At 45.8% G+C, this 12,675-nt stretch overlaps 1 protein-coding gene across 8 annotated transcripts; it reads left to right on the top strand.

Annotated features, from left to right (window-relative positions):
* The first annotated feature begins 265 nt into the window (after nucleotides 1-265).
* Nucleotides 266-12,450, top strand: ACER2 (alkaline ceramidase 2). Of its 8 annotated transcripts, none has more exons than XM_032953543.2 (7): nucleotides 266-333; nucleotides 2,303-2,413; nucleotides 3,514-3,628; nucleotides 4,400-4,541; nucleotides 5,901-6,038; nucleotides 7,264-7,401; nucleotides 8,664-12,450. In XM_032953543.2, the coding sequence occupies exons 2-7, from the start codon at nucleotides 2,309-2,311 to the stop codon at nucleotides 8,848-8,850; spliced, it is 825 nt and encodes a 274-aa protein (XP_032809434.1). In that variant the 5' UTR covers nucleotides 266-333; nucleotides 2,303-2,308; the 3' UTR covers nucleotides 8,851-12,450. The 8 variants fall into 8 exon arrangements, with proteins under 8 accessions (XP_032809434.1, XP_032809438.1, XP_032809437.1 ...); XM_032953547.2 differs by lacking the exon at nucleotides 266-333 and adding an exon at nucleotides 358-530; XM_032953546.2 differs by lacking the exon at nucleotides 266-333 and adding an exon at nucleotides 359-599.
* Nucleotides 12,451-12,675: the final 225 nt, after the last annotated feature.

The following is a 12,675-nucleotide window of genomic DNA, read 5'->3' as shown; positions in this document are numbered from 1 at the left end:
TGCTGGATACTCGACAGTTGACTGCAACATCATCATCATGATCCATGGTCTATCCACTGCTGGATACTCAACAGTTGACTGCAACATCATCATCATGATCCACGGTCTATCCACTGCTGAATACTCAACAGTTGACTGCAACATCATCATCATGATCCACGGTGGATCCACTGCTGGATACTCGACAGTTGACTGCAACATCATCATCTGCGTCTATCGGTATTTAGGGATAATAAACTAAGCACGCGTGGCCCGGCACGTCACGGACACGTCACACGGGACTCGCCGTCTCGCTGTGGTGGAGGAGGGCGAGGAGAGACGCTCGCCGGCTGGGTGAGTGATGCTGCTCCTGTTCCTGCTGCTCCAAGTCCTTCCCCCGTGTCTCTTGTCCACCGCCCCCCCTTCTTGTCTCTCTCGACTCTTCCCCCTCTCCGGCGCTCCCGGCCTCATCAAAACGTCTTCCACGCCGCGAGTTACAGAGTCAAGTGCTGTGGGGGGTGGTGGTGGTGGAAGACAAAGGCCGCGCCGCGGTGCGTGATGCTCGCCACCGGCCTTCGTAGCTGCTCGCCGACGGCACTTGCCCCCGACAGTCTGCGGAGGTTATACGGGGAATCTTTGCCTTCATACGGGGGAGTGGAGGGGGAGCGGTGGCGCAGTGGTCAGCGCGCGCGAGGCTGACACGCGAGTTCCATTCGCCGGGCGTCTCGCGGCGAGTGACTACCGAGAGCCGGTCCGCTGTGAACGTCTTCTCTACGTTCGACTCGGCCCGTGGAGTGTTGTTGACGGGTTGCCCATTTGGCGCCGACGTGTTGTTGTCCAACGTTGGCCACCGGCGGAGACAAAGGCGGCCGATTGCGCCGTGATGGTCAGATCAACGCCGCCTGCGTCGTGCGCTGTGCCGGCGGCGTGCACGCGGGCGGATCTGTCGACCCCCCCATCCCCAACGCGGTTTCACCCCGCGTCTTCTTGTACAGGCGAATTGAATTTTCAGGTCCATACGGACCTACAAGTCAATCATTCATTATTGTTGTCTATTTGTTTGTGTTTGTACCTTGCGACGGGACTTTGTAGGGTGAACGTAGAGATTTGTAAGGGGCACGGGGGTGACCAATATGGTCTGAATTGGTCTGTAATGTGGTAGGGTACTGATAAGGGGTTGATAGGTTGGTTAAGAGGTGCTCGCTAACGGCACCGTAGTCTGTAGCGTATCTGATGTGTGTAGCAGTTGTGTGTGTGTTGTGCATTCTCTATTGTGTGTGTGTGCTGTGAGTGGGTCGTGTGTTCAGTATGCTGTATTGTGTGTGCTGTATTGAGTGTGTGTTGAGTGTGTTACTGTATGCCTCTGTCGTGTCCTCTGTTGGTGTTGTTGTCTCAGTGTTGTTTGGATTGTGTGTCCATCGCGTGCCCTCTGTTGTGTACAGAAATGGGTGGGCGACATCAGCTCGACTGTGGTCGGATATCCCAACTCGGATAACAAAAAACAAAATGTGAACGGTTGAGCCAGACGTCAAACTTTGCCAAACTTAAAAGAGTTATGTAAGGAAGCTATTATCAAAACAACAGCTTGAGTGGGAAGGGCTTGTGAATAATTTGGTCATACGTTGTTTTCAGTATTTGTTTTCCTGCTGACAAGCTATAAAAATGTGTTTGTAATGCCTAAACAGTTGCCTGTGCCTGGTGAACAGGTGGAGTCTCAGCTCTTCATGATGGCTCATGGTGGCTTTTAAAAAAAACATGTTGATCAACACGCATGAGCTAATGTGTAATCTGTAAGATCTGCGGGTACATCGCCGAGGTTGTGAAAGTTCAGCAGAGATTGCGTCGCCCAAGTTTAAAAGCCAGCCCGAGTGTTTGTGAAACATAAAGCTTGTTTGTTGGCTATCCAAGTCGGGTTTTAGTCTTAGAATAATCTTTAGTGATTAAGCCATTTAAGTTAATCTTGTAATACAATGTTTGGTCTCTTAGGCTACTAACACCCTGATTAATAACCACATTGTACTGAAAGTGGAAATTCTGGTTCAACTCTTGTATGATTTATTGAACTCCGATGACCAAGCTGGTAGCCGTGTTTTATTTTATGTACAAGTTTTCTTCTCGCTCACCATCGTCAGTCTCTGCTTCCATCGTTAACAACTTTTGACAGTCATGAATAAGTAATCAGATGTTTGCCAGCCACCCGCCTCTAACCATCGTCTCCAACTCGTCTTTCTTTTCTTGTCCTTCACCGTGCAGTTCCCATCACTCACGTTAAGAACTCTGCCCCAGGGCATTAAAGCCATTGGTGCCCTTCCTCTCATTGCAGGGCATTATGGGCGGGGAGGTCTGGCCACAACTAGCTGCTGGAACATCGGAAGTGGATTGGTGTGAGCACAACTACGCCATCGTTCCCACCATCGCGGAATTCTACAATACGGTACCCGCCCGTGCACACCTACAGCTCGGTCATGTTCGAGGTCAAGAGGTCATCGTGATGCAACCACACCTCATCGCCAAAGCTTTGTCGCCTTCTCCGCCAGATCCCACAGCTGCTGCAGAGCAGTCACGCGACCTTCCAAGATCTAAGGCCAAATGCTGGGAAACTGTTCGGTCAGATCTTGGAGGCCAGGGCTATAAGTGATACAAGCAGTTAATGGGGATAGTTATGTTATGGTCTTCAGATGAACTTGTTTAGAGTTCACCTTTAGAATTAGGACTGGCGGATGATGACAAGTTTGATTAAGTGAAATGCTAACGGTGAGAAAATACTTGCGGTGCTAGCAGCGAATGAAAATTACGAGCATTTGTGTTTTCAACTAGCTCCCATATCTTAAAGAGAAGGTCCTTGCCTATAACATTTAGAAGTTCACCAGCATTGGTTCAAGAAATGTTGACTGAGCTGGTGAGACACTTTATTTTTAAACCAGTGCAGAGTTTGCTTGTATTGAACCAATGCTGCTAACATCATGCACTCCCAGAGGACCTTGTAGTTGATGGCAAGTGTAAAAATACTTGAAGCTTATGTATGTGGATGCACATATTTGAACGATATATATTGTCTGCTTGTTGTTTATTTTGAGTGTTTGCAGTTTGGCTGGTGTGTACATATCACTTTACTGTGTGTACTTAAGTTGCACGCAATCACATGTGTGTATTTTAAAGCAGCTGTGAGTTTGTATTGATATTCATTGTTTGCCGAAGATGTGCAGTTATATATTGTTTCTATATGTGTTCACTGTCGATGACCAAATCAGCCAGAATGCACCCAATCTTGTTATATCTCAGAAGCCAAGTCGGTTTGAGACTGGGGTTGTTAAAGTGGTGTTTGTGTGTGTTCCCTTTAATCAAATGGAAAAGAGTGGTTTCCTGCACGCATATCGTATATTTCTCTTTTTAAACGTCCATGGTGTAATGGTTAGCACACTGGTTAGCACACAGAGGTCACGGGTGCGATTCCAGCTCCTGGTACGGCAGTTGAATTAATGGGGCAATTTTCTTTAATTCGTGTCCTTAATCTGCATGCATTTGTGTTCACAGTTAAGCAATGCGCTGTTCTTCGTGCTCCCGCCTTTGTGCTTCCACTTATCGCGGCCATACGCACGACACTTCAATCGTGGCATCAACCTCATCTGGGCCCTTCTGCTGGTTGTTGGTAGGGCCCTGCTCTGGATTCACATCTCATTTGAGAGAAACCTCGCTGTCATTCGTGCTGTGCCTTCAAAGCCACTCCACATGTGGGGAACATTGTGTTGGCTTGTTGAGTCGAGAAACACCCATTGCAAATTAAGTACTTTGGCGATGCTAATGTTGATATTTTTGGGATTACAGATGAGCTAATTTTAATTAAATTTTGTTCATCAGAAAGTCAGCTGATGAGCTAATTTTGTCATCTCGGAAGCATTGTACGATGACATTGTTAAGAGCAAGAACGTATGTTTATAATATCAAGTTATTTCGCTATGCGAAACTAAACTATTTTTTATTTTTATAGGTAAGGCCAACTGAGCTATATAGCTCTTTTTCAGAAGCGACCTGGCCACAAATGATAGCTCAACGAAGTGGCTTATGTGGAAATATATAGCAGCCAGGTATTCTAAATGCATGTTTCTAAATGTGGAGGGAAAAACCGGAGGACCTGGAGAAAAATCTACGCGACCACGGGGAGAACATGCAAACTCCAAATATACAGACGTCAAGGTTGCGATTGAACCCATCCGTGGTGCACCAGGCAACATGCTCTTATGCTATTAAGCTGACTGGACATAAATTAAGAGAATGGTTTCTGTGAGGCTCAATAACTCTCATTTATACAACTCTATTTGAACTTGGCTCAGTGGAGCGAGACATTGGAAACATAGGGGGCGAGTGGGCACGGTTGTGCACTGTGTGTACTGAAAAGGCTGCGACTTGGCATGTGCTGTAGGTGCCGGCTCCGCTTACTTCCACGCCACGCTCAGCTTCCTGGGGCAGATGCTGGACGAGCTGGCCATCCTTTGGGTCATAATGTCTGCGCTAGCCATGTGGTTCCCGCGCCGTCTGCTGCCTCAAGCCTTCCGCAAAAACCGGTACGGAGCCGTGCATGACACCTTGGGGATGTGGCGTTTGAGAGGTGCCCAACTAACTGGCTTCAGGGATAAGAGATCGTTGAGCCAGCCAGCACCGCTGAGATTCTGGGTTTGAATCTTGAGTTTAAGTCGACCATGATTAAGCCGGGTTGATGCTCTTGGCCTGGTCACCAATGATTGCTCAAAAAACCCATCGTATTAAAGTTACATTTTCATTTCCCTTGGCTAAATTCCAGTTCTAAGCATATGTATGTGTGTATATTTAACCTCTTTCACTTAATAAGTAGCCCATCGTGCAAATCAGAGGAGTGGGGAAGAAAAACAAACATATAGAGGATGGGGGCCATTGCCCCACCCGCCACCCTCTCCTGAGACCCCAAAAAAAGTTATATTATTAACATAACAGAAAATATATTGAATATTTCGATTTAAAGCTTTCGTGACTGCAAGGATTCATCTTCTTTGGTTCTTTCGGTAAAGTCACGTAGAATGAGAATGAAATAATTAATTAATAAAATAAAATAACACAATTAAATTCTCACGACGTTTCAGCCACAACAAAAGTGAAGAAGGCCGCTTGTGTTGTGGCCGAAACGTCGTGATAATTTTATTGTGTTATTTTATTTTATCAATTTATTATTTTATTCTCATTCTACGTGACTTTACCGAAAGAACCAAAGAAGATATTGCATATTTATTTAATAGAATTTTTGCCCGTCCAAGGATGGGTGTATATTGCAGTAAATCTGAAATATTCAATAGAAAAATTGTTCAGCTCATGATTATTAATGAGGGGGGGTTGCCCCATGTGGAGTGACGTCACCCCTCATGTTTATTGTGGAAGGGTGCGGCATGTGCAGTGACGTCACCCGCTCATGACTATTAATGAGGGGAGAGGTGCGGCATGAGGAGTGTGCGACCTTCTTGTGCGTTAGTGTAAATTTCCACGCGGGCATGAATATTAATGAAGGGGGGGGAGGCCTCTTTTGCAGTGACGTCACCCACGGATGTAGTACTGTGCTACGTATATTATTTTTTACAGTCACTTTCTGTAAAGAAACGTCATATTTGAAGTGACTTTGCGTAATACATTATTTAATTCAGCTCAGCCTTCCTCTTGTGTTAGTGTAAAAATCCACACACTCATGAATATTAATGAGGGGGGGTGGGCCTCATGTGGAGTGACGTCACACGCGGGACAGACAGACATCTCTGGGCGATTATATATTTATTTATTTAAGTAGAGCCCTGTTTAGAAATATAGAAATTTTGGGACCCCCCCCCCCCCACTCTGGATCCGCCTCTTTTTCCAAGAATCACAAACCACACGTTTCGATTGTCCAATGTGTGCGCACGCAGGGGCAGGTTCAAGGTGGTCATGTGCGCGCTGACCCTGGTGGTGACGGCGCTGGCGTTCGTGAATCCTGCTCTCAACAGCGTGACGCTCATGGCCTTCGGGATCCCGTGCACCGTGCTGCTCATCACCGAGCTCAAGCGGTGAGCGTGGGGCGCACGCTCCGTGCCGCACCTCACCTTGTTCGGTTGCTCGCAGCGGCATTCCTCACTGCAGCACTGGGAGGGAGGGAGGGGGGGAGGGAGGGGTGGTTTTTTGCAACTCCTAAACATTGCTTTTCGATTATTTGCCTGCTATAAATGTCCGCATGATGAGCCGCTTCGTTGAGCTATCATTTGTGGCCAGGTTGCTTCTGATATAGAACTAATAGCTCAGTGGGTTTTACCTGGTATGTATATTAAAAAAAAAACTCTTTAGTTTCATTATTTTTCTTTTAGTGATTTGCTTACCTTTCCTAAACTTTGTACTCCTATCGATGTTTTGTATTGTTGTAACTTACTAACCCGCCTCGACTGGACATATGTGAAAAAGAGCTTCGTCGCTCTTCGCATTTCTACAAGATGAATAAATTATTATTATTCCTCCAATCGACGTGTGGCCTACCAGGTTTGGTGCGTGTTGAACAACTCCTGAAGATGCCTGTAGTCGTGGTAATATTAGTGCGCGGTGGTGAATGCTTTAGAGAAGAAATGCTCAGCGTGGGGCCGACTAACCCAGTAGACCACACGGATGCAGTGAATCGCAAATCCAGTTTTGTGACCCTGCCTGATAGTCTGCTAGTTTGTTATTAATAATCTTGTCTGGGCGTATGAAGGTGAGGCCACTGCATGCCGCACACGCCTTGGTCGATTAATCACAGGGCTGGAGTTGAGAAACACTTCATGATGCGATCTAACCCAAAAATAACCTTTAATATGAATAATATTGGTCGCGAAAGCCTGCGTATTAAACTTTAGAAACACTAGGAGGCTTCGTCTTAGCACCTCCTGCGAATCGTGACTTGTGCAATAGACCTATATACTGATTAACTGATTAACATATGTTTTTCCACACAATACATGTGTTTAATTCGTGATGTAAGATTTGATTGCTTGCAATTAAAATGATTTGTGAACTCTTAAGATAATGTAACCTCTATGATAATGGAATGGACAAAACTATACAAGACGGAAAAACGTTAATAACAATGCAAGCGAGACGTTAACAACGAGATGAATAAAGTAATCCACAATTGCATTCCATCATGACCCCAAATCATGGCCAGTAATATCTCTCAGGGTGAGAATAATTAAGTTAAATATACAGCAGTCAGGCATGCGGGCATCATCATCGCACACCACTGTGCTCGGTCTCCATCTCGCACGGCAGCTGTGACAACAACCGCGTGTACAAGCTGGGCCTGGTGGCCGGGGCCTGGTGGACGCTTGCTTTCCTCTGCTGGATCAGCGATCGCCTCTTCTGTGACCTCTGGGAGGCAGTCAACTTCCCCTACCTGCACTGCTTCTGGTGAGGGCGGTAGAGGCTCTCGCTGAGTGAGCGACCTGCCAGCTAGACGCACGCTTTCCGTGTACGTTGCGGACAGATCGACTGCGCGGACAAGCCATTGTGTTGATTCTCTGCGCGTTTCCTGCTCGACTTGTTGCATTTCATTCCCCAGTGACATTTATACAGTCTAGCTCTGAAGTTATTTTTACAGTGTTTCGTTCCAAGTTGTCCTTTAGATGCCGACAAACTTCATTCTGCAATTTTTTTTCCGGGGACCTGGGCTTATGTGCAGACGTGAGTGTAGAGCTGCGGTGCAGTGTTTTGCTCATTGCGATACTCATCGGGTGACTTGGGTTCCATTCCCAGCCATTGATGCCATTGGTGGCAAGTGGTATCTTGAACCTGTTATGAATGGTGCCACCACGAGGTTGACCCAGCCTTAAGTGACTATCTGGTGCAATGTTTCAACTTCAGCACTGGAACGACAAAGATGGTGAGGTGTGATGCTTGCTGTGAACCTGTTGTGGACAATCCCCACGGTTGACTGGGTCTTAAATGTGTGAAAAACTCTGTACCAGACAGACAGCCAGGAATGGTTCTGGTCCCACCACTGCTTGTGTGCTGTTCCGGCCTTAACATTTGCCTGCGAACAGAACTTCCCCAAACACTTCGTACGGCTATACATGGAATCTCTGCTTTTGCGGTGAACTGTTCAGTAGTGGTTAACACACTACATTATTATCTCCGTGACATGGGTTAAATTTATCACCCAGAGTTTTTTTGATGATGTCAGATCATGTAAATTAAGCAGGGCTGAGCCTGGATATTACTTTAATGTGCAACTACTATGCATACCAGGTTGTCAAACACCCCAGCATCGCTATTTGGTGGGCAACAGTGCAGCGTGGTTCATTGTTTTACTGTACTTCCATGCTCCCGTGGCTATGCTCCCTGCCATAACCAATCCTTACTGAGCAGCGTAGTCAAGAAACCCCCACGACCTGCACGACGTTTGGGAGGCCCTCGTCTGTATCGACAAGGGACTGTGCATATTACCAACAGATATTTGGAATGTAAACCCGGGTTGACTCATCATAAAACGATTACGTGGTGTAATCGTGCCGGTGCGCGATGCTGTCCCCCGCCACCCCCCCCCCTCTCCCCGTTCCAGCACCGTGTGCCGACCTAAATCGGTGCCCACCGACAGCACAGTCGGATAATTGTGAGTCTGATCATGGATGGGTGGGGGGGGGGTGTCTATGCGTTGCGGTGCATTTGTTCAGGCACGTGCTCATCTGCCTGGCGGCGTACCTGGGATGCGTGTGCTTCGCGTACCTGCACGTCCTCTCGGAGGCGCCGGAGCGAGGGCCGGCGGTCCGCTTCTGGCCCAGCGAGCGCTGGGCCTTCATCGGGGTTCCCTACGTGGCGCTGCTGTGCGTGCCAGAGCAGCGCCGACACAAGACGCTATGACGGCACTCGGTTTTGTCTTTTTTAGGCACAGCAATTTAATTTAATGTATGTACGTCTGTATGTATGTATGTACGTCTGTTGCTTTAGCCAACTTTGCTAATCAGATGTGTGGGGGGAAGAACAACAAACTAAACACGAAAAGCAGTTCTGAAGAAATTGTTTTCCAATCTAGATTTAAACACGAGAAGTATACTACGTATGTACGTAAGCACACACACAATGACAGCAGTCGTTCAAATCCCGCACTTACGATTAGCATGGTTGGCTACGTACATTGCAAAAGAAGTTCAACATGCATACACACATATCGCCGTGGCGCTTGTGCCAGGCTAGGTGCACTTTGAAGCCACGTAGAATGGCGAAGGCTTGCTGATAGGTCATGGGCCAGCCGTGGGTGTTAACGGTTGACACACTTGGGGTGGCTGCCACGTGTACGTATGTATCCAAAATGTTATTTTATTTATCCGGGAAAGCCTCAAAAGATCTCCAGACTTTTCATGAGAGTCCTGCATTGGGACGTTTGGCCAATTCCCTTTTAAAGAGAGGAAACCCCCATGCACGAGGGGTAACTCCTTTTGTTGTCCTTCCCCCTGCACCTCCGATAAGCACGGTTGGCTCCGTACGGTGCGAAAGAAGTTCAACATGCATACGTAAGAACACTCAAAAGGTTTGCGTTGGCAAACTCGTAAACTGGTGTTGATATCGGCCAAACTTTTGACTTATATATAATTATTTTGACCGGCTAAATGACAAGTGATATACATTTTCTTGCATTTGCCATGCACAACACTGTACTTGCTATGCCTTGCCGTTGTGATGCTGCTAGGTTGTGGCTGCTTATTTCGCGAGCTTTTGACACTCGCTTGACGAAGGGGCCAATGCAGCTGTGTCCTGGTTTGGTAAAAAAAAAACAAGCCGTGCAGCAACGATATTTGCCCATCCTTCCGTGCATGGCACTTGCAGTTGGTGCAGGGCCGCAACCTATTGTGTCCTCGTCTAGCCCTGTCATTGGCTTAAGAAGAGTTATGAAGTAAGGTCATGCAAGGTCACTGGGAGAGAAGGACATAAGAAGGAAGAGAAACCGAAGAACAACGGTGTTTAACCTACCACTCCAGCACTGTTTATCTGTGGACGCAAACATGTTCCGTCTATTATTTCACCGAGAGACAAAAATGATATAGAATGGCACTCGGATGGTTGTACGTAAACAATATAATTTCTCACGATAACACTGTAAGTAATAATACGAAAGGTTAGTGTTTTGTGATCATTATGAAGTAATACACCAGGTAGCGTAGTGGTTTATTGTCTTGCCACAATCTGAAGGTTTACGAGTTCAAATCCGAGTCGGGATTGATTTAGCACTTCATTCCTCTGGTGCCTATAAAATGAGCACCTCTTTGTGGGAATATTAGCAGTAGTTTGCTTGTGGAAAGACATCCATCATAGGAATGTGCAAATTAGTGCCACTGTATTACCGTTTCGTGAGAGGCCGCTGCCGTTTTGCTTACGTTTGAGTATTGCGAGTCGTAGCAATGAGCGCTGTATAGCTAATGTTGTGTAATGCTGAAGTGTCGGCACATGAAGCCAAGGCGTGTGGCCGCGTATCGTGAGGTCAATATGAAACCGGTAACCTGGAGTGAGGAGAAGGGGACCCTGGCGTAAACAAACCCGAAAATATTTAGCCTTTGCAAAGCTTAACACTTTGGAACAGGCTGTATTGGGGAAGTCGGTAAATCAAGCAGCAGGCGACTGCTGAAATTCCACTTGTGTTGTTGCATTAACGTTGTTATCGATTCGTCTCGCAGGGACGGTCAAAGAGTTTTCCGGTCTGGTTCACATGTCTCCACCCTTGGGGTAGAGTTATAGAAGGGTGTCGTTGTGTAACTCGAGGTCATTGTTACTGATCTTGTTTGTTAAAGAGTACCTGTGTGTCTGAGTTTAAACAACGCTTCTAAACCCTTCTGTACAGTTAATGCAACTTTCCACTTGAATGCACGCAGTCGCTTTAAATCGTTTTTTTGCCTCTACAACAATATTGCAGATTTGAAGCTTTCGTGACTGCAGGGATTCATACTCTTTGGTTTTTTCGGTAAAGTCACATAGGTAAAACAATAAAAATAAAAAACAACGAAATCAAATCACGACGTAATAGCTTGATGCAGCTGTCTTGCTGTGACTGTTCCACCTGAAGACGGAAGCTTGTGTTGCCTCTGAAACGTCGTGATTTCATTTAGTTTTATTTTAATTTTGTTTTACCTACGTGACTTTACCTAAAAAAACAAAGAGTAACAATATTGCAATTGTGCTGTCGGCGTCACGTTGGTAGTGCATCACCGTGTTAGCGAATGGGTCTCAAGGGATGACGTTACAGAGCGGCTTATTAAGTCAATTCAATCGAGTTTCTTAACCACATTTAAGGAGGGAACCTCTTGATAAGCCCTGCAAGTGTCTGTTGCATGGCAATTGGTAAAACATACATTACGTTTTAGAGGTGAAATATGACAAATTGAGTGAAAACAAATGTGCGACATTTTTTGGTATGTGTGCAGTTGACAGAGGCTGAGAACTCGCGACACGTGAGAACTCAATAGAATCGCAGGTAACTGTGAACCTGGATTATAACTCAGGATTTAAGAGGCGCTGGCTCCATCCGTGCTGTGATTAGAACCACCCAGCACCACATCCTACATTAAGTAATTAACACGACGTTGTGCCGTTTGGCCAACGGGGGAGATGATTTAGTATTAATCAACTGGTTACGTTGTTGGCCGCACCGTGGTAGTCTTGTGTTGGATCGACCCCGATCACTGTGTGGCATTTAAACAAATGGGGGTTTTACGAGTCATGGCAATGAGTACTGCGTTTGCAACAATGTTACAAAAAAATGTTGGATGTAAAAATTGAAAAAGTTTTTTTTATGATTCTCGGATGCAGGCAGCCGAATTATTTTTGTACTTTACCGCGATGGAACGCCGACATTACAATGAAGTTTTGGAACTCAGAAATTGGGGCGTATGTTGTTGGCAGGTGAGGTGTTAATTTTTATGCGTTGGATATCTTTCATACGGTGGTAGTAATGTTTATAAAGTCGCCATGTTATGACTTTCACAAAGTTATTCCAAACCCAGGTTATTCTGGACGTTTTGGTCATTGTAGATCTGACAGATTTCCCTAGACACTGCCCTCAGAAAGATTACGTCATTTGGTCATCTGTTTTATATTTTTATATAGGGAAAAAAAACAATATTGTACCGGAGTAGACGCTGCATTTTAATGTGCACCGAATTGACAGACATCTGAGTGCACATTTTTGGATACAGGTGTAGTTACGTAACTTCGCACTGCCTATTTTAAATATTTTGTTTTATCTTGCGCACTACATGTACATTCGGTGGGTTTACATTAAAGGTAAAAAAACATTAGAATGTAGAGGTTTAATTTTGTTGTGGTTATTGTATGTTGTGGTGGTTGCAACATTTTGCAATGCAATGGCAACTGCATGATGATGTGTCTGGATACAATATTCTGTTTTTTAAAAAAGGTCATTTTCATTTATTAAGCACGTTTCATAATAAACCATTAGAACCGTTTTATGAAGTGGTGAGTACATGCACAGCCTTTGTTATGTATGTTGAACTTCGTTCGCTACGTATGTAGCCAACCGTGCTATTTGGAGGTGCGGGGGAAGGACAAGTTGCATGAATTCCCTTCCGGATGAGGGCCTCCCCACGCTGTGGGTCACGAGGGTTGTTTGACCATACTTCACGCTGGTCAGTGCGGGTTGGTATGACGACAAACTTAAAAATCGATAATACATGCTGC

Source organism: Petromyzon marinus, chromosome 13, assembly GCF_048934315.1.
Source record: "Petromyzon marinus isolate PM22_M1 ecotype Great Lakes invasive population chromosome 13, UKy_Petmar_22M1.pri1.0, whole genome shotgun sequence".
Classification (NCBI taxonomy): Eukaryota; Metazoa; Chordata; class Hyperoartia; order Petromyzontiformes; family Petromyzontidae; genus Petromyzon; species Petromyzon marinus.
The sequence above is the reverse complement of the archived record's forward strand: the minus strand, read 5'-3'. Positions and strand labels throughout refer to the sequence as shown.